The following is a 20194-nucleotide window of genomic DNA, read 5'->3' on the forward strand; positions in this document are numbered from 1 at the left end:
CCATTGACTAATTTCCCGAGCGAGGAGCTGAAGTAGCACTGTACTGGTCTTTTGTTGCCTGTACGAGTCAATTAATGGAAACGAGACATTGCTGGAGCTGTCTTTTCCAAGCGGCATCGGGCAAAAGAGGCTACGAGTTGGTGCTTCAAATCTAAAAATGTAGTACGGGGGACAAAACAGCAGAACTAAAGATTGAGACGGTGAACGCAGCTTTCAGCAACATCGACTCCCACCGTTGTTTAATGTTCTATTAATGGCATGGCGCGGCTGCATCTGGGAATCTTACTTGTCAATCACCGCCTTTATTGACCCAGCAAATCCCCTCTCGAAGCTACCGTCTCCCCGGGTAGTTTTGCTCTCTAGAGTCAGTCAGATGCGAATGAACGACGCTGCAAGTCCGTGCAATAGATTTAAGTCACTCAAACAAAGCTTCATTCGTCAAGGTAAATTCTCTTGTCTTGTCGCTACTTTACGAGACTGAGTAGCGATGAATCAACCCCAATGTTTTCTTATGTGATGGAACTCTGCAGTACCAATCCGTAAGCTGTTGGCGAGTCTATATCACGCAACCGGAAGACTGCGCAGCGACTCTCCCATTTTTGCAATTGACGGCGGACTAGTCGTAGCATCATTCGTGCCCCTCCTAGAACGTAGCAAAGAACACAGCAAGTTCATCAACCCATTACTGCTGGCAAGTTCCCTTCCAGGAGTTGCAGGAGCATGATCCGCATTGCTTTTGTTCACTTGTTAGTACGATCTCTTAAGGCTTCAATCTTCTAAAATGTGCTTACCCTATCGTTAGAGCAGGTTTTTCCAACAGGGCAGAATCGTGCCTCCAGATCCGGGGTGCCGGCAGGAGAATCGGCAGCAACAGCGAGGCCGGCGAGGACCATGACGAAAGCGATGGCAGTCTTCATTTTGGCTGGTTTGAGAGAGAAGAGTACTTGGGTAGTTGTGGTTTGATTGTAGTCTTAGTTGAAGGAGGCGATGATCTTTTTTTCTCTTTCGTCGAGGAGGACAAAGGTCCTTAAATACTTTCGCTTCTCACTCGAGTCGATGATGTTCCAATCAGACAAATTGTCGCAAACAAGGCCTACTCACCTTCGACCGCAAATGCCGATCGCAAGACATGCCCAAAAACGTTAGGAGCAGCCCCAGGAAGCAATGCCCAACCTTCCAACGCATCTAGTTTACCGGGGGGTCATATACTACCAACCGTATTATCGCTCTACCCATGTACTCTCGAAATGCCGAAAAGATTCAACAATCCCGATTGCCACAGAAAAGGTAGGCTCGCAAACTGAACTGTTGCTGATGACACATCGTACGTCGGCCTTTGACTGCTCGAGGCCCTGGTCTGATGTGGACAGCCAAAGGTGTCCACGAAGACCGCGTTTCGGATCCTTACCGAAAAGGTCGGATGATGTCGGAACGATTGACCGAAGAGAGTCGGTTCTGTTCATGAAACTCGACATGTGTATATCTACAAAAAAAGTTACGTTTCTGAGGTAAATCAGCGCGAGCATACTCCAGTTAGCTGACTGTGTGAGCACACACGAGGGCCAGATTTACGACTACGTAAGAACATTCCGTCTTTCTTGAATGCGTCCTGGGAATAGACTGCGATAGTAAAGAAGATACATGGCGCGTCGAGGGTATTAGCGCCGTGAACGGTGTTTGTAGAACAGGCAGAGGCCAGCAGAGGCAGCAGCTGGCGCCGCGCAGCATCGACTAATAGACAAAGAGACGAATTCTTCATTGCGGCTGACGAGAGCCGGCCATACTCTTTCCAATGTCAAAGCGTTCCGACCCAGCCAGTAGAACGACCCGCTGCGTTCGTTTTACCGGACTTGTACGGCACTCGGCGATGTGGCGCTGCTTGACAGGGCGGCTTAGACCAAAACTCAAAGTCAGTGCACTCTCTAGGCTGGTCTCCCATGTCTTTGGAATATCAGATGCGGGGCAGAGAATCGAGATGCCTAACTACGGCTTTATAAAGTTGACAGTCGACAGGGATCGGAAGGGTGCTCTCCGAGAATTCCACACACCACCAGCAGGGCCAGCTAGTGATGGCAACAGCAGACATGAGGCTGATAGTGTGTCCGTACTAGCATGAATCGATGTTACTGTATTGAATGGTCGATCCTCTCGGCCAGTACCGCGCCACAATCCTCTTTCGTGCACCTCTGCCTCGGACGATGCACGCCTCGTGACAACCTCAGATGCCACGTCGGACTTGGATCAGCGATTTGGAAGGATGAAGAGGTCGCTCAAAGCATTACCTGTGTAGATCTGCGACTAATAAGAGTTCCTAATCTCGACTTGCTAAAATTTAGTAGATGGGATGTATTATACGTGGAGCTTTGGCAAAGCCAAATTCAGCGCTTGCGCGGGGGGCGGCGAGGGAACGAACAGAGGCGGGTCTTCAGTTTTCGCTCCGCATTCACGATCACTACACAGAAAGCACTACTCCGATTGTCCCAAGTCACGCGATCCGGTGCTAGGCGCGCCTCCAGAATGGCGTGTTCTTCAACTGCCGTCTTACTGTACGCAAATGCAGCGACCGGCAGGACATGATCGTGGCAACATTGCGAACCCGCCCCAAGAGATTATAGAGGCGTAATGGGAACAGTGATCTCGTATCTCAACAGGTATTTTTTGCCGTCTCGGTAATTGAAGACCATTCAATCGCCGTCTGCATGCATGTAGCAGGGCGCAGCCAGGTCGCCGCATGTCACGATGATGCTCGGCCAGCTCGGGTCATCGGGCCGCGAGGCAGGCCTGCCAGTGGTCAAGAAGTTTAAAGCAGCTAACGAATGGTAAGGACTATGGGGAAGTCCCGCTGCGGCAGTTACATCTGTCAGAGATTGAAGGTGTGGAGAGCGCCGTATAATACGCGGCGGGTCTCGAATGCATCTGGAGATCAGTCCACAAACAAGTCCAAGGCACGTAGGGCTTCGTAGAGGACGCAAGTGCGGGCTGCTTTTTAAAGAAAAAATTGCAACGAGGAGGCGCAGCCTGTGTATAGCCTCTTCCAAGAAGCTTCGTCTTGTGCGGACGGGCTTTTCGTGGATGACTTGACGATTGGGAACTGACTGCCGAAAAGAGGCTTGTGCGCTTTTCCTTGGCATCGGCTGTCGGTCAACATTGGCGACAAGTGCAATTCAGAAGCAATCATCTGACCGTGATCCTTGCTTTTCTTTTCAGTTGTAGTCGGAGCGCTTTGAAGACGGTTACGCCTAATTTGCGACAAGATCTGCAGGCGGGTGTTCAGGAGTGCACGACGCTCGGGGTAGAAGTGATACGAGTATGGAGCTACAGCACATGTCATCACCAAGAAAAAGAGCAAGGTATTTACGGTGAAGAAGTAATTTCATATATACAGAACCGCGCTGACGTCTAACCTTTGGTAGACGCCGGACTGCTTTGATATTAAAGACCACACTGATATAAAAGCCACCGCGCCATTATATCCACACACAAAAAAGGCAAGTCATTCACGTAAAATCATTAGGTTAGGGACATCCAAAATCATTAGATAGAGGAGACCCGAGAGATAGTCGTCCTGAAAGGCTGACTCATCGCCACGCAATGCAGGGCGAGACAAAAGCCTACGCCGCGGCCTGTACCGGGGTACCTTGCCGCACGCATTGCTTCTTGTTGCGGGTGGGAGAAGACTGATCCTCTTCTGACTCTTCGAAGCTTCTGTTAACAACTTCAGCAAGAGCAGTTCGTTTCCGCTTGCTGCCGCTGGACTTGGGGGCCTCCACGCCATCTTCTTCCCATGTTTCCATGGCTTCTGGGTCAAAGGAACCCACTAGATCCTCTCCCAAGGCCTTTCCGAGTCGCTCGCGGAGTCCGAGAATCGGCCAGATGGGGACGCGGACGTAGTCAATCTTCAAACCAAGATCTTCTTCGTCAGAGTCTGTGGCAGGAGGCATCCTGTGAGGCCGTCGGAAGCGTTCCAAAAAGGTCGTCGTCATATGGCCCGTATAGACAATGAACTCGGCTCGCTCAGTGTCGTGTGTCATGAGGCGTAGTTTCAGATCGCAAAATGGCCTGGCGTCCACGGCTGGCGAGATTCCTTTACGAAAGATGGCCAAGACACGTGGGTTTGAATAGAAATGCTTCTGTGCCATAGCAAGCATGATGCCCGCAATATGAGAATCTTCGTCGGGATTATTGGGCTCGAAATTCTTGGAACGCAGTTGCTGTAAGCGATACACGGGCTCATTGTACTGTCCGTTCGGACCAGGCATGATGCGAAACATGTTTCTGCGTATAGACGCCAACTGCGCTTTGCCCATGTAGCAAATCATGGGCTGGCCAGTGAGCCTGTGCCTGCGAGGAGTCGAAGACTCTTGTGATGGTGATGCGTGGTGAGAATCTGTTAATTGTGTCGACTGCGAAGAATCAAGGGAGTTTTGGGACGGTAGATAACTGCCGCCAGGATATGTCCACATGATTTGGGCTCTCGCGACCTCGCGGTACACTTTGTCTCCGAAATACAGGTGCAGTTCCGGAACAAGAAACGAGAATTGGAAGCAAGCGGGCCATAGCGTCGACATGACTGTGCGCACCGCGTTGGACACCACCAGCGGATGAGCAATTTTGTGCGACAGAATGTTTGTGAGCGTGTCACTGAGCGTCATGATTGTTTGCGAGGGCTGCATGTGCCCCTTGGAAGGCGGTGAACCAGGCTCGTTCACGGGCATGGGTGTGTCGCAAACCGGAAGCTCGTTGAACTGGATGCCGAGGAGCTGCGCATGCTGATCCGTCCAGCAGAGCGGGCGCACAAACAAAGAAGTGCCAGAGTTGCGTCGCAAGGTATCGAGGACGGAGCCTGGCGCAATTCGATGGGGGCGACGAATTCGCGGCTTTTTCGGTTTGACGGCAGGCCTCCATCGAAGGGTTGGTTGTGGTTGTCGCTCGTCGCGTTGTGGCTGGCTTGGTGCCGGAGAGCTCTGAGGCTCTCTGTCGCAAATCATTTTGATGAGGGAGTGCGCGAGCAGGATCCCCGCGGCACCGGTGACCAAAACGCTGGAGAGGGATTTGAGTTAGCGTCGCGTGTTTTGGAATGAGGATCGATGTGCGAGTTGCTTCGCGACAGGAATGCGCTTACTCGAGGGTGTTCATATATATAGCAGCTGGCAAACGGCCGGGGTTTCTGCCTAGGTACAGTGTCACGGATGGCAGGATTAGACTCCGCAGGGGCCAACTAGCGGCGCAGAATGATGACGAGGTTTTGGATGTCGTGCAGAGTCAGTCTCGATCGCTCCACCTGTTCACTCTGGCACACGAACGAGGCTTGGTGGCGCGCGGTTTGCTGTGAATGCGCCGAGGCGGGACGTTGAGGCGGGACGTTGAGGTAAGGGGCAGCAGGACGACCGAGGAAAAAGAGGAAAAGTAAAAAAGGGCAGCCGCTTGCCCTACACTGTCTCTAGCTGAGATGAGACGGGCGGGTGCGTGAATGCGAATTCGACTGGAGTTGTGCAGCAAGTCACAGGGCGCGTACGAGAAGGGCGCACTTTGTTGGGCCGGGCTTTGGGCCCCCGCGCAGTGCAGGCGCAGTGTACCAGTAGGGTAGGCCCGGCCATGGCCAGCTCGCCCGCCCTAGGCCGGCTTGGGGAAAGACCAGGCTGTCGCGGTGCGCCATGCAGAAAAACCGCCACTGGTCTGTGCGCAGTACGCGCAATTGATGCGAGATCACGTGCCCTAACTAGGCAGCAACTCACCAGCCTCAGCCCCAGCAGCGCCGCCATCTCAGCCACAGTCGTACAGTCAGCAAAATCAGCACAGTACCAGTAACACAGGCCTTGAGGTCCACAGTGCAGAGCAGTTCCTGGCCAACCAACCAACCAGCCAAAGTCTTCCACATCGAGCTTTCGGCGCGCCACGCTAGTCAACTCCAAAGCTTTCATCAACTTTTTTGCCCGCGAATGCTGCGGATACATTCACACGTGCCGGACGTGTGATTCGAGCCAAGCAGCCCAGCACACGTTTCCTTCGTCGAGCCTTTCTCCGCGCAATTCCTCTGTGCCATTGCACTCGGCCTGACGTGCACTCGCAGCCATGGCACACCGATTCATGGTCCCCGATAGCAGCCCACCCAGCAGTGCGCCCTCGACGCCCGAGAAACGGCCTCAGCGCGGCTATGGCATGTCTTATATTGATGGCCAACCTTCAACAACGCCTGCTGGCCCGCCGCCGCCCTCGTCCGCAGCTTCGTTCACGCCAGCCGGAGCTCCTTCCGATTCCTTTCTCGGCAGCTCCATAATGCGCGCTGGTGCTGGACGCACCCTGTTCGATCGAAGTGATACTAGCAATGCTCCCCTTGGGCGCTCCATTCGAGGGCGCGAACGCGGACCGTCTGGTCTGAGTCGGCAGTTCAACTTTGATGAGGATGCTGAAGGCGAGGAGATGGACGCCGAGGGCGAAGACGAGCTTCCTCCCCAGCGCGGCAGCCTCTTCCGCTCATCTCACAAGGATGCATACCAAGACGCCGATGCTGATGGCGATGAAATGGAGGCCGAAATTGAACGATTTCTTGCGCAGGAGATGGAGAGGGAACAGCGGGCCGCGGACGCCAACCCTACGCTGGACGACAATGGATCCGATCAAGGTGACTTGTTCCTTAACATGCGACACGACGATAGACCGTACGGCCAACCCATTATCGGCGAGGGCGACGACTTGATAATGCTGAACACGCCTGCCGCCACAAAGAGAGTTCGAAAAGAAGCTGAAGATATTTTCCGTCGCTCATCCGCCCACTTTGGCACATCCACGAGAAACACAGAGTTTCGGTTCGGCACGATTGCGAGAGATATTTACAAGAGCCAAGATGCTGCCACTTTGACAGAACCAGCCGATCTGATTGTCGACAACGAAGATCTTGTCTGCCGTCTCTACAACGACGGTGTTGGGGCTGAGGAAGATGTGGACAAGATGGACAATTCTCTTGCCAACATTTCCTACCGCCTGACCCAACTCTGGAACGACTACGTAGATACCCTTCCGCAGCCTGATGGAGAAGATTTTGCGTCCATCGGCCCTGGAGCGCAAACCGAACCATTCGAAAAGGCCGCGTACATCGCGCATCTGATCCTTCGCATGCATCACACACGATCCGCCCCCGACTGCGAGCAGGAAAATACTCTTCCACTGCCAGCAGTCCTCTTCAGCTGGATGGATGAGAGTCACAACCTGTTCCCCGACCAGGCTCGCGAAATGAGCCGATATAAACCCAGTCCAGCATGCCACAGCTTGTTCTGGCAAACATTGCGAAACACCCTGCTCCGAGGCAACGTGAGTGGTGCATCCCTTCTGCTGAGGAATGCCGGATGGGAGCATGTGCGCAAGGGAACCCGTGGCGAAAAGGCATATACCGGCAAGGCGCTTGACAATGTCCGACGCTTTGCTGCAGCTACAGCTGAGGCCTTGGAGCAGTGCCCTGCCGCCACTGGCGACTGGGATATCTGGAACAGTGCCTGGACGCTTTTCCGTGTACGCGCCAAGGGTGCACTGGACAGACTCACTCTCTTTGCAGAGGGTCGCGATGTCCAGATGGATGATTTTGACGGCGGCTACGACTCCCAAGCTCAATCAATATCTACCATGGCAAAGGAAGCGTCCAGCCAGCTGCCATGGGATATTTACGAGCATCTGCAAATGGTGTTTGGCATCGTCCTCGGTAATCACGAAGCCATTCTAGAGACTGCTCAGGATTGGTGCGAGGCTACAGTGGGACTCTTTGGGTGGTGGGACGACAACACACAGCGGCGCAAGAATCTACGCATCTCCCAGGGCCGGCTCAACGCGCCCGCAACAAGTCGTTTTGGCGCTTCTGATGAGTACCTGGACCGCCTGTCTGCTGCTTTCCACAAGGTCGTCCAGTCGGATCTGAACCCCAACACAATGAACCCTGTGGAGGTTGCCATTGCATCTGCATTCGAAGGCAACGTCACAGCGGTCATCGGCTGCCTTAGAATATGGTCGTTGCCTGTTTCATGTTCAGTAGCCGAAATCGCCTCGCTCGGCGAGTGGCTACCGCACACGGAAGTGGCGGCTGATTTGCCCGCAGATGGCCTCGACATGGATGACCTGGCTGTCCTCGGAATTGCACAGCCGTCTGATGATGAGAAGCAAGGGATCAAGGACACGACGCTGGTGCTCTACGCTCGTGAACTAGCTGGCGTCGAGCATTTGTCGCCGCAGCGCGATGGCTGGGAGATGGCGATTCAGGTGCTCGGCCGTATGGATCTCCCCGAAAAATCGGAGCAGACTGTCGGCGAGCTTTTGCGGGACTTGCTGGCCACGCTTGACCAAAACTCGAGCTCGACTGTAGACAAAATGTGGAGGATACTCAATGATTTAGGCATGATCAACTTTGCCGAAGAGACGGCCGAGGTATGTGACGAAACTTCATATGCGCGCTTCATTGATGTGGGAGACTGACCAGCAATATAGACGTTTGCGGATATCCTCGCCAAAGAATCGCATCGCTACGGTGAAGCACTGTGGTATTTTGCCCTGTCACACAAAACGGACCGTGTTCGTGAGGTGCTGAACCTCCTCACATCATACTCGCTGGTTCACTCGACAGCTTATCCAGCCGAGAAGGATCTGGATAGCGATCTCAAGAATCTTTTGCGCAGCCGCACAGAGACTCTGGAACGACGCGCGAAGCAGGACCTGGAGGCAGCACAATTGCTTGGCCGAATGCTGAGTGGTTATGCGACGCTTCGCAAGTTCTACGAGCTACGAGACGAATATGCTGCAGAGGACCCATCATCCTCCAAGGCTCTGTCGCTGCGCAAGCAAGCTGCGTTGGCACTAGTAGCAGTCATCTCTAGCTCGGATGACAATATTCGCGGCGGTCTGTATGACGACACTCGAGACGCCGTAGTCAGCGAAGATTTCCTACTGGCTCTTCTAGGGGAAGCTACGGTATTCCTTGGCCAAAAGCCATGTAGCGTCTCACTGGAGCAGATTGATATCCTTCTCAAGGCGATTGAGGACCTGCAGACAGTGGGCTCGCGGGTGTACGACGCCTGCGACGAGTTTTTCAACCTGGTGCTCGCGTCGGGGCAGGGTCTGAAGGGCTCGACACCGGCCGACCTGTTGAAGAAGTCGACCAATGCCCTGGGGGCGAGCAGCTACATGATGACGGGCAGCTCGACGCTGGTGAGCCAGCTGCACAAGTCGGTGGCGGGCGCGAGCAGGATTGACAGGGGATGGGACTGGCGCAAGCAGTGGCAGGCGTCGACGAGGAGCGACGAGGTGCTGCGGAAGCTGCGCCTGGGACTGGCGCAGGATCTGGCGGCGCTGTGGCTCGTGGATGCTGATGGGGCAACGGCGTTTTAAAGATGTTTACAAAGTAAAGCGGCAATGTATTTTCATGGTTCGGGGGCCAGGGACGTGGTGCAAAAATTCCAGGAATGTATTTATTGACAACAGGTCCCAGTGTGTAGGATAGAATCGATGCGGGGGCACTTTATTATATCCAGTTGATCACCGTGTTCGTCTGTCACTGCTAGCTGTTGACTAATCAGCGGAGAGGCGTTGGGAGTTTACATGTGCACCAACTGAACCGATCCATTAGTTGACGGAAATAGGAAGGGCACGCCTTCTGAAGAAAATCAAGGAGAGCTTCCAGATCTGTTTGTAGTATCCTTCCAGCGAGCACTTCAACAGCTGACTCCCTCCCTAACTGTCACGCAGTACGAACATGGTCAAGTCAACAACGCTGTACATTGTTTATATATACCTCCTGGATAGGATAAAAAAGATAAAATAAAAACCGCAATCCACACAGAGACCAAAAACAAAAGAACAAGTTCCAACGCCTTTGCTATTCCCCTCAAAAAAAAGAAAAGAAGGGAGTCAGTATCCCCCACAATCTGCCAAGTCCAGTGCATACGCATGAGCGTTGAATTGGCTTGACCTATACGCTTTCCCTTTTTTTTTCAAACAGTATACACAAATTAAGGGGGCATTCGTCCTTTCAACAAAGGTTTTTACCCCCCAAAGACCAAGTCGCAATAGATGTAAAAAAAAAAAAGCCCTCCCTCGCCGCACTGTGGCAGTACAGCGTAGCAGCTAAAAAAAGAAGAAAATAAACCGAGAATATGTATACGTAGCCCAGTACGCAGGTCCGAGCGATCAAGACGAAAGGGGAAAAATACAACAAAAAGAGAGAGAGAGAGAGGAGCGTAGAGAAGAATGTCGCAAAAAAGGGATTGCTATTTCGTGAGATGCATACTGCGTTGGTGTCATGTCGTGGCGGATCTCAGCAGGTGGCGAATGGCATGGCTGGTTATGTATCGTTGTCGCTTAAAAGACGTCAGAGTCGCCCCATTCGCTTCCCGAAACGATGCGGTTGCCGTCCTCGTCAATCATCACCGGGCCCGTGTAGCCTATGGGCGGCGGTATGCCGCGCATGCGTTTGGGCTGGCCCGGTGCCGCGCCGTGGCCAAACTCGGGCTCTTGCCGCTTGCACCGCGCGGCGCGCAGCTTAGCGTAGTAGGCGTCTGAAGCATCGGGTTCGGGCTCGCTGTTATCGTCGTACGTTTCCCAATTTTCAGACCCTGAAACCGCCGTCGCTGATGATGTGTTTGATATTTGTCGCCGGTTTTCCTCAGACGCGTACCCGTACCCGTACTGCTGCCCAGCTCTAATGGTGGCGTATCGGTCGTCGCTATAGTCGGAGCGCTCTTGTGAGTCCTGAGAGTCGTACCGGCCGCCTCTCGATGTCTGTGGTCTGTCCTCGTACACGTCTTCCGGCTCAATTGCGCGAACTATTTTCGAGCCCAGGCCTGTGCCCTTGTACGGATTGGAGGGTGTCTGCAGTTCCGGCACAGACTTGAGATCACGCATCTTAGGAGGTGGTGCTCTCATCGGCGCGCCGTTGCGCAGCGTCTCGCCACGAGATTCGGGACGCGGTCTTTCAGGCGAGTTGTTGCCGTGCTTCAAGCTAGAAAGCGGTGCGCGAGCGGGGATTCGCGACGGGCTGGTGCGACCGTTACGTGTAGGACTGGCAGTTCTGGCCACAGCAGACTGTGTCGTTGTGGGAGCCTTCCTAGGTCCCGTGGCCGTGGGAGTCTTGGTTATTGTCCGAGGAGGGATGGACTTGGCAATATTGGCCTTGTTTGCAGATTTGGGCATCCTGACGGCAGAAGGTGGTGCACCGGCTGGTGTCTTGGAGCGGGTCGCTGGCGCAGCCTTCTTAGAGCCAGTGTCGTCGCACTCGTCCAGGTATCTCTCACCAAACACGAGAAATGGACGGCCATATTCATCCTCCCACCGTTCAAGAACCTTTGCGACTTCGGCGGCCACCTTGGGAAGCTCCTTGGCTATACGCTTCCTCATCTTCTCCTCGCGCAGAAGCTTGCCAGGATCACGCTTTTCGCCCTTTTGTCCGCGCAGCATGAGTCGCGAGGCATCCTGGCTCGAGGTAGCTAGTTCGTCGCGTTCTTTGATCAGGCTCTTGTGGCGATCAATCAGGGCCAGCGCCGGAGCGCGCTGCTCCTTGAGAGCCTCCAATCTGGCAATCTCGCGCTCATGCGCCTCGAGAAGGGCATCGCTGTAGACATCCGAGAAGGCGGGCGTGAATTCCAGCATTTCATCTTCGGAAAAGTACAGTGCGTCCCACAGCGCTTGTAATTGGACGCGCGAGTCTTCAACAAAGAGGTGCAGATTTTGGCGCTTCATCTCATTCAGTCGAGCAAGCTCGTCCTCAAACTCATTAATTTGGCGTAGGCCGCAACCACGGTTGGCGTTGCCAAAAGCCTTTGTCTCGGCTTCGTCGACGCCAAGCTTGGTCCAAAGCGCCTCAACGGCCGATTTAAGCTCACGCAGCTTCTTCTCACGATTTTTCTTCTCGTCAGCGAGGCGGTCCTTTTTGGACTGAAGGCGCTTGAGGTCTTCCGCGTGGAGCCCCAGTTGCTCTGGCGCTTCACGGTAGTATTTGACAATGGCGCCCTCTTGCTGGGCTTGGGGGGTGCCAAGCTCGGCCCATAGCTGGATGATGTTGTCGCCCAGCGACTGGACGGAGGCGATGCGGCGCGTATATTCGTCGTAGACACGAGTGAATTCGCGGTCTAATCGGTCAACATAGGAAGGAGAAAGGTCAAAGTTGGTTGGAATCGATTGGTTTGGGCCTGTGGGTGGTAGCGCAATCTGGACAAAGGTGGGCTCGAGATGCGACGAGTACGACTCGAGTGCTTGGACGAGCTCTGGAGGACAATTAGCGAGGTGCTCGGTATGCGGATTAGCAGCTCAACGTACTCTTTACTTGCTCAAAGCGCTCCCTATGCAATCGAGCGATTTGGGTATGCTTTTCCTTGAGGGTTTGCAGGCAGTGGTTGAGGGGATATGTTATTGAAATGTCGTCGGTGTCGTAGTCTCGTCGGCTCTTGCTGTCGTCGAGCGACGTTTCCATCTCGCGGATTCTGGTAATGATTGTCTTTGCCTCATCAACCAGTTCCTTCTTTTCGGCATTAACGAGGCGAACCTGGTTGTTGAGGGCCTCGGAGAGAGCCGAGAAGAGCTGTCGCAGAACAACGGGTTAGCAAACAACAGCAGTGTCGATGTCGCGCAGGCAGGATACGCACCTCGGACTCGCGAGCCTGGCGGTCATGAGTCGGGACGCCAATCTCGTCAAACAGGCTGTGCAGCTGTCCAATGCTGCTATTGACCTGCTGGGCCAAGTAGCTGGTGTCCATTGTGGGCAGAAGGTTGTGCGCCTGCACGGCGGGCAGAGGCGACGGAGGGCGTGATGTCAGCGACTGGTGGTGGGCGAAACAAAAGAAAATCGCAGATCCGAAAAGTCGCCGATATGCGAGACTTAATCGTGTTAAGAGGGGAGTAAAACGTGGGTTTCTGTCGGTCGGGAGGTGTTGGGCAGAGGACTGGAATGCTGTTGTTTACAATGATGGGATAGGTGCGATTGCGGGTGCGCAGAGAGCGAGATAAGTTGACAAGAATGGAAGAAGAGAAGAGAAGAGATAGAGTGGTCGTCAGAGCATCATAGCATGCGTCGTAGGTAAGAGAATGAGTAGAAGCCACGCTGGTTCGTCATTCCACGTCGTGATGAAGATGCTGCGCGACGTAGTTCTGCTGTGAGACAGGATCTGGTGAGAGGAAATAAAATGGAGAGTTGATGGCTGTGGTCTGGCCAGTGTAGGACAAGTTGAATGTACACAACCCGCCAACAATAGCGGCAGCGGTACCAGCAAAACACAATGCAGCGCTGTCCAGCGATCGCTACAGGGCTTCGCAGACGCTAGAGGCCACTGTAAAGGCGGATTGCCGTCCATTGTTTAGAGCCTTGGCGGCCGATCAGTCCCGCGTGGTGCGTTGTCACGGCAACGACGCATCGACACAACGCGCCCGCTCCAAGCCTCTTTGCCTCGCTGTCTTTCAGTCCAATCGAATGTCCAACGACACCATCTACCAAACAGAACTAGTGGCAGTTTCAGACTCGCCCTCCCTCTCTCCACTCAAAGGCCCTGAAATAGACTTTGGGCCCGTCAAGTTCCCGTCTTTCCTAGTGGGTGCAGGGGAGTACCGCGTGTGCACACTTTGGTGCGACGCTTGCTTGGAGACGCCTGCCATTGTTGTTGATTGTCGATGGCGTGCATGCAGCTTTCTTTGGGATGCCATTTTTTTTTTTGCATTACACGCGTCTACTTTTCCCTGCTGTTGTGTAGCCTGTAATCCGGCAGCATTGCCGTCGCCACCCTCACTACCCTGGCGGCTGAACTGGACAGCTACGTTGTCGACTCCCGGCAGACGTGTACCTAGCCGAACCACTGAAATGTCGGCGCGCGAATCGCCTTAACTTGGCTGATACTATTGAACGTCGAGTTTCTTGATTTCACCTCAATGCTTGGTCCCTGTAAAATAATTAGATCGCACGAGTACCAGTTGGTTTTCCGAGTCCACATGCCTACACGTAACCTACGGATGCGTGCGGCCTCAGAAACAGAAAGGAATCCCCTGCACACACGACGTACTGCGAAAGTCTACACAGAGGCCTTTACAGGCAGCAATCACAGCTTACATGATGTGTGCTGCATGGCATGGCGTTGCAGACTATTTGCCTTCCGCTCGACGCGGACACTAACACCAAGCAAAAACAGCGGTGACCAAGTCATGGTTGTTATTAAAGAAATGAAAACAATGAAATTGGGATATTAGACGGACAATAATAAGATAATAAACCAGAAAAGTTACAAGCCGCCGACTCTACTTACTCAAGCGCCGCGTTTTTGCCTGGCGTGCTACTCTTGTTCTCGTAATACCCTGTACACGAATGTGCATGGACCGACTAATAGTAAGCACCAGCTCTCGAGCAGGTGTTACCGGTCGCCTTGCTGACATTCAGCAGACGCGTCAGCAACGATAGTTCTTAAAGATAGATGGTCCTTCTGGAACCCACGCCGCGTCCAGCTCGACATTAATTGTTTAAAATCGTCCCTGCATCCAGGGACTGCAGCCAGAGACTGTAACGAAGAAAAAGTTTCATTGTACTCCATGTCCTCAGAAAAGCGCCAAGGGTCCAATTGATGTCATGGATCTTTGTTCTTTGTCCACACACCTCGCCGAAAGCTGTGGACGCAACGCTGAGCACATCACAGAGGGAGACAAAAGACGGAGAGACTTTTGTGTCGCCCTTCCTTCTTCTCCCAGTAAACCCAAATAACAAAATTCTCTCGCGCGCTTTGTGAATGGATTAGTCGCTTTGCTGTCTTTTTTTGAGCTCGACTGTGCTGGACAAGGGCTCGATACAACTTACACGTCGCGGACGAGAACAAAGAGGCAAGTGCCACTCATCGAACAAAAGGCGACGCGTGCAAAGAAACGAGTGCCCTTCTTGCAGTTTCGACAGTCGTCTAAGGAATCAGGAAAGGAAAAAAAGAAAACTAATTAAAAGCCGGCGCGTCGTCCCTACGCTCTCTAATTAAGCAAACTCAACCACACCCCAATCCCGCTATTTACCTAACAGACAAGATGCTTTCCCACAACGAAGAATCAAAGGACGCCGCTGGCAACGGCCAAGAGGCAGGTATCAAATATGAATGTATGGACGACCAAGACGACCAAATTGAGGAATTGATTGTGTTGCCACATCCAGATGAGAGATATGAGTCGATACTGTATCAAAACGAAGAGATTGATGAAGCAATGGCGATACCGCATCCAGATGCCGAAAAGGCGCTACGGCTTATTGCCGAAGAACTGCTCATAGCGGAAGAGTGGAACATGAGGAACGAGCAGATAAGGCTGTTGGGATTAATGAGCCACTTCCTTCTGTGCTTAGGAAACGACACAGAAGTAGAAGAGGTAGAACAGAGGCGCCTACTGTTGACGACTCAACGTTCTCACGCCGAGGAAGCTGTTGCGAATGGCGCCAGCTGGTGGCGACGGCCGGAAGACAACGCGCTCTCGTGGCGGTTCGATTTGGCTTTTTTTTTTTTTGGTGCTCTCACTTTGCTTTCACCTTGGTTTTTCCATCTAGCTATGGCATAACTCTTTTCAGGGAGGATATCTTAGCCACACTACACTCTATGACAGTTATGCGTTCAGGCGTTGAGCAAAAAGAAAATGCAAAGCGGCGATTGTAGTAAACTTTATTGCCCAAGTGACAGCGAGATGTGGTGCACCATGGATCCATGGAAAGAAATGCTCTAGAACTGTCAGTGAACAACAATATGCGGTACTGTGGAAGTATGGTGTAGCAGGACGACATCTATAAATGGCCCTCATCATGGATGGGGATGTTGTCTTCTTTCGAGTTTTATACGGGCCGCGGAAAAAGAAGATCAGGCTGTTTTCCGTCGAGTATTCTGGTCGAGGCGCCCACCTGGACTTTCTCTTGACGCGAAAAGTGCTTCACGTAGCCGCCGCCCGCCCATGATAAATACGCCATTGACGAGGTTCCGCCCTGACTGTGGTGTGTTGGGCGACCCTGAGGGGGCTGTGGGATCGGATGCATCCAAAGTCTACATCACGGGCCGGGGAGAATTATTGAAAGCAAATTTTATAATTCGCATGTATTAGAACGACAGAGTGGTCCAAGACGCACAAAGGATAGCGCCGTCTCGTCGGCCGAGGTCCCTGAAATCAGCGGCCAATTTGAAGGAACTGATTCTATCCTGAGATTAATTAAACCCATCCTGATGTTTTTCTTTTCATAGTTGTTCGTATTTTCGTTTTTAAATTTGGTCCCTGAATTAGCGGCTGGTTTTAGGGCCCAAGGCCACGCATAAAGCACCGCACCTTCCGCCGCCTCTCTCATACTCGTTCTCCCTCTCTTACCATGCATGCCAGCTGTCACTGTTGTCACTGTAGCCGCTATTTTAAATGGTGCATATTAACTTGCTTCTGTTTTTCTCCTTCTTTCTCTTCCTCTTTTTCGTCCAAGCCATCATGTTCTCGTTCCAGGTCTTTCCTGACCGCATCGGTCATAAGCTGCAGTGGCCAAAAAATACGGACTATATTAATTACAAAGTCCGGCCGCCATTGTTCTGGCCAGAGATCATTTTCTGGTTCGCATTCTTCATCGGTTGGCAGTTTGCCATACGCGTAATCCTACATCATTTAGGATTCCAGTGTGTGACAACTGCTGAAGGCGGTCCGAATGCAGTGGAAGTCATCGTGCAGAGCATTATTTCCCGCTTCAGCCTCCTCCCAGCCGCGGTCATCTTTTTACTTTCGGGACAGGGGTTCACCAGGTATAGCATTTTGATTCTCGTCATTTCCTCCATTTTCACTAATAATGTATAGGGTGCAGACAACAAGACAGGAGATGGCGCGCATCCGTGTAGCGTCGCTCGAGATCGCGCATACGCTCATCAAGTTCACCAACCCACCGCTGGATGCCCAGTCTGCTGACGATTTGCCGCTGCTTGTTTAGTATGCCGCAGACGGGCCCCTTCTTTGAACTCGCTAACTGAAATGGAAACAGTGAGTTTCTGTCACTGCTCACTGTGTATCCCGTTACACTCGTGCAAGAATTCCGGGGAAACTTCACCCGCGGTTCAGTACTGTGTAACTGCGAGAGACACGCCAGATTCGTGCGCGATTCGCGCCGCGGCCACACTGGTATCGTCTGGGCTCCTGGAACCGGCCACGACAGCACTGGAACCGGGCCAGGGCCTGGAGGCAAGCAGGTTCGACTAGAGCAATGTTTTGAAATTCTCTCCTTGTTGTGGGAAAAGCACATTACTCGAAAAACGAAAAAGAGGGAAACGACGTCTATTGAGCCACTGCAGATCCTATGCCGTCTGCGGGAACATTTGCATACCATGATTAAGAATCTCTAGATTAATTCTGACCTTGCAAATATAATCCGTGAGTCAATTGCTATGGTATGCCCTTTCTCTGACCATCATTTAGTTAACATTGACAGGTGATCGCCTCGACATGATCGCTTCGGCGTCGCAGGAATGTGCAGTATACGCAGCACCGGACGTCGTGCCAAGATGTATGCTCTGCCTTGCAGTAATTTGCAGCATGATCGTGATTCTCGCTCTTCCCATCCATACGTGCGCGTGGACTGATGGCTCACTGCCAGTTGCCCACCAGGTGGTGCCCATGGCGCTAGTTACAATGACATGCGCGGGCGCAATGATAATTATCAGAGAGATGTGGTCATTCTGGAATCCCGTTGGAAGGGCGATGAATTCATTTTCATGGACGCTGGGCATTGCCGCAGGGATGGATTTAATGGTGAATGATTTCTACGTCCGGGGGAGACCGGACCGTGAGCACGGGTTTGAGCTGGCTGGTGAGGTATAGTTATTTAGCACCATTATTATTATTATTATCAGTATAAATCAGAGTATCCTACAGATCAGCTCTAGATGTAAAACTAAACGATTGTACTATCTTTTTACTATCTTTTACTATGCTTATTAATTTTGCTTTTTCCCCCCTCTTATTATTGCTGTTCTTGTTTTTCTTTTTGTTATATTTAAAACGACACGTGCATGGTACTGACGTGGTAGCGGACATGATGCGAGCCTCGACATGGCTTCAATTTGATACGGTGGCGCCGCCCAGAGTTCATCAAGCGACGCAACAAGTCATCGGGCGTATTCGCACCGGGCTGGCGAACCTGGTGGGTGTGTTGCACGTATTGTAAGTCACATCGGGAAATCAAGTATGATTTTTTTATTTAAATTCGTGTTCAAAAACATGATATTGCTAAAAGCTATGTCGGTCTATAGCTGGATAGATGCCTAGCCCACACTTCCTCCATCTCATGTCAATCTAGCAAATTCGTTAGTGTTCAAATCAGGCAGCGTAGCCAACTATGTTGCACCATCACCAGCCTCTCCCCAACGCAAAGTTGCGCTCATCGATGACCGTGTTTCCCGATCGAAGACCGGGCATTGTACTCTGTTGGCCAATGTCACGAGCGAGGTGATCCCAGAGCTGGAGCTGCTGAATCATTGTAGCCGAGTTCTCGTCAGAGCTCTCGGAAGCATGCCGAGAGTACTACTCTGGTGCCTGACGAGGTCCACGAAGGAATGTCAACGCCGGTGCCGTAGTATGCTCGGCTGGACTGGGTTCGTTGGAAGTCGTCACACGCTTTCGGAAGCTCCAAACGCTCTTTTGAGGCAATAGCCTATTGGCACTGATGGTCGGAATCGAAATGGCTCGAGTTGTTCGGTGGCACAAGTCTCCGAGGCTATCGAAACCGTTTCGCAGACCTTGTTGATACGAGAGCCGCAGACCAAGAACGCCATTGACGCTTTTGGTAAGACGTAACATTTTGTCAAGATTGTTTCCCAAGTATCTTGATATCAGAGGCCGGTTATGCTGAATCCAATGACCAAAAGCAGAAACGGCCAGTTGAGGCCTTGCCGCCGATATACTCGCAACTTTTAGGTTCTCGAATTTTGTGCTGGACCTTGTCGAAGCAAAACCGCGAAGGGGCCGAAACTGCGTTACCTGTTGCCAATCAACTTTTAAGAGAGCAAAGGAATACGCACTGCTTGCGGAGATGGATTGGCAAAATCGTAAAGGTTCCGCAGTGCTCTCGGCGGCTTGCTTGCAGCATCTTTGATAGCTGGTAACAATTGCTTCGATGACATTATGCTTGTCCTTGATGCCCTGAGTCTGGAGGTAGGGTTGCGGCAGCCTAAACCAATATTTCCAGTGTTCCGGTTTCTGCATGGGTTTGTAAGTGGAGGGTAAGTTTGAATGTGCCATCCAACTTACATCAGAGCCGAGCAACTCGAACTGGCAGACGCCCAGAGTATGACCCGTAGAGTCCGTCATGTCTTTTTGCAATGGCGAGGTATTTTCTTGACAGGCAAGGTCAATACACTTGCCAAAGGCGTCCGCAGCGCCGAGTGAGTTGTTGCTCGAAGTCGTTCCAAGAGGGCATTGTTCTTTGGACTCAAATAGAACAGGCCAGGGGATGCTGTGATTCGGCATGATCTGGGTGAAGAAGTCGTAGTATGCTTCCATTTGGCACGGGCAACCCGTGGCGGCACAGTGATAGGCGCGCGTTTCTTCTTTGGGGAGCCACGTCGTCCTGCAAACAAGTAATCCAGGTAGGTGGCCGTTTCTAGCTTGGCAGCAAATTTCGACTGGTTCGACCGACTTGTCCGGGCTGTTACTTGAGGGCCATGTCCACGCTGAAAATATGGCGAGAAATGCGATGGCGAGCTTCCAAAAGCCCGAGCTGTCCTTGTAGACTCGAACCCGTGGCATCCAGAGTTCCATATTCAGCCTCTGGCGGTGACTGAGGTGTTGACTTGGTTTGTAGGCGTGCAGCCGAGAAGATCACAATCGACAGAGAGCGCGAGGTGGTATGAGAAGACAAAAAGCCATCAAGGATAGTCTTTGTGAAAAGGAACGAAGGTGAGCAGAGCTCGGGTGCAGGTTTGTTGATGTGAGCCAAAGAGGTGGAGGCGCAGGATGCAGAGGACGGAACGAAAAGTACAACGCAAAAGTGAGGAAAAATTCCCAAGTGTGCGTTGGCAGAATCACGAAAACGCTCAGTCCTTGTTGTTGGCAGCTGCCGGCCGGCATGTTGCCAGCTGCCAGCTGCCAGCTGCCAGCTGCCAGCTGCCCAGGCAGCGTGGCTGGGCACACCACCCACTTCATCCCGATTTGCATGTGAACAATTGCTAGACCGCCAGTTAATAATCCCTGAGAAAGAGTCGGGATGGGA

At 52.5% G+C, this 20194-nt stretch overlaps 6 protein-coding genes across 6 annotated transcripts; 3 read left to right on the forward strand and 3 right to left on the reverse strand.

Moving 5' to 3' along the window:
- Nucleotides 1-2739: 2739 nt before the first annotated feature.
- LMH87_003331 (uncharacterized protein) lies at nt 2740-3430 on the forward strand (the record flags this gene model as incomplete). Its single annotated transcript, XM_056204771.1, has 3 exons — nt 2740-2819; nt 3214-3350; nt 3414-3430. 3 exons carry the CDS (start codon nt 2740-2742, stop codon nt 3428-3430), a joined length of 234 nt encoding a protein of 77 aa, XP_056048119.1.
- Nucleotides 3431-3611: 181 nt separating this feature from the next.
- On the reverse strand, nt 3612-5136 carry LMH87_003332 (uncharacterized protein; the record flags this gene model as incomplete). Its single annotated transcript, XM_056204782.1, has 2 exons — nt 3612-5040; nt 5123-5136. 2 exons carry the CDS (start codon nt 5134-5136, stop codon nt 3612-3614), a joined length of 1443 nt encoding a protein of 480 aa, XP_056048120.1.
- A 936-nt stretch (nt 5137-6072) lies between these two features.
- LMH87_003333 (uncharacterized protein) lies at nt 6073-9366 on the forward strand (the record flags this gene model as incomplete). The annotated part of the gene is made up of 2 exons (XM_056204794.1): nt 6073-8409; nt 8470-9366. 2 exons carry the CDS (start codon nt 6073-6075, stop codon nt 9364-9366), a joined length of 3234 nt encoding a protein of 1077 aa, XP_056048121.1.
- A 969-nt stretch (nt 9367-10335) lies between these two features.
- LMH87_003334 (uncharacterized protein) lies at nt 10336-12725 on the reverse strand (the record flags this gene model as incomplete). The annotated part of the gene is made up of 3 exons (XM_056204805.1): nt 10336-12236; nt 12289-12550; nt 12615-12725. 3 exons carry the CDS (start codon nt 12723-12725, stop codon nt 10336-10338), a joined length of 2274 nt encoding a protein of 757 aa, XP_056048122.1.
- A 3709-nt stretch (nt 12726-16434) lies between these two features.
- LMH87_003335 (uncharacterized protein) lies at nt 16435-17805 on the forward strand (the record flags this gene model as incomplete). Its single annotated transcript, XM_056204817.1, has 5 exons — nt 16435-16739; nt 16792-16920; nt 16973-17177; nt 17331-17358; nt 17417-17805. 5 exons carry the CDS (start codon nt 16435-16437, stop codon nt 17803-17805), a joined length of 1056 nt encoding a protein of 351 aa, XP_056048123.1.
- A 702-nt stretch (nt 17806-18507) lies between these two features.
- Nucleotides 18508-19485, reverse strand: LMH87_003336 (uncharacterized protein; the record flags this gene model as incomplete). Its single annotated transcript, XM_056204828.1, has 2 exons — nt 18508-19182; nt 19234-19485. 2 exons carry the CDS (start codon nt 19483-19485, stop codon nt 18508-18510), a joined length of 927 nt encoding a protein of 308 aa, XP_056048124.1.
- Nucleotides 19486-20194: the final 709 nt, after the last annotated feature.

Source organism: Akanthomyces muscarius, chromosome 2 (genome assembly GCF_028009165.1).
Source record: "Akanthomyces muscarius strain Ve6 chromosome 2, whole genome shotgun sequence".
Lineage (NCBI taxonomy): Eukaryota > Fungi > Ascomycota > Sordariomycetes > Hypocreales > Cordycipitaceae > Akanthomyces > Akanthomyces muscarius.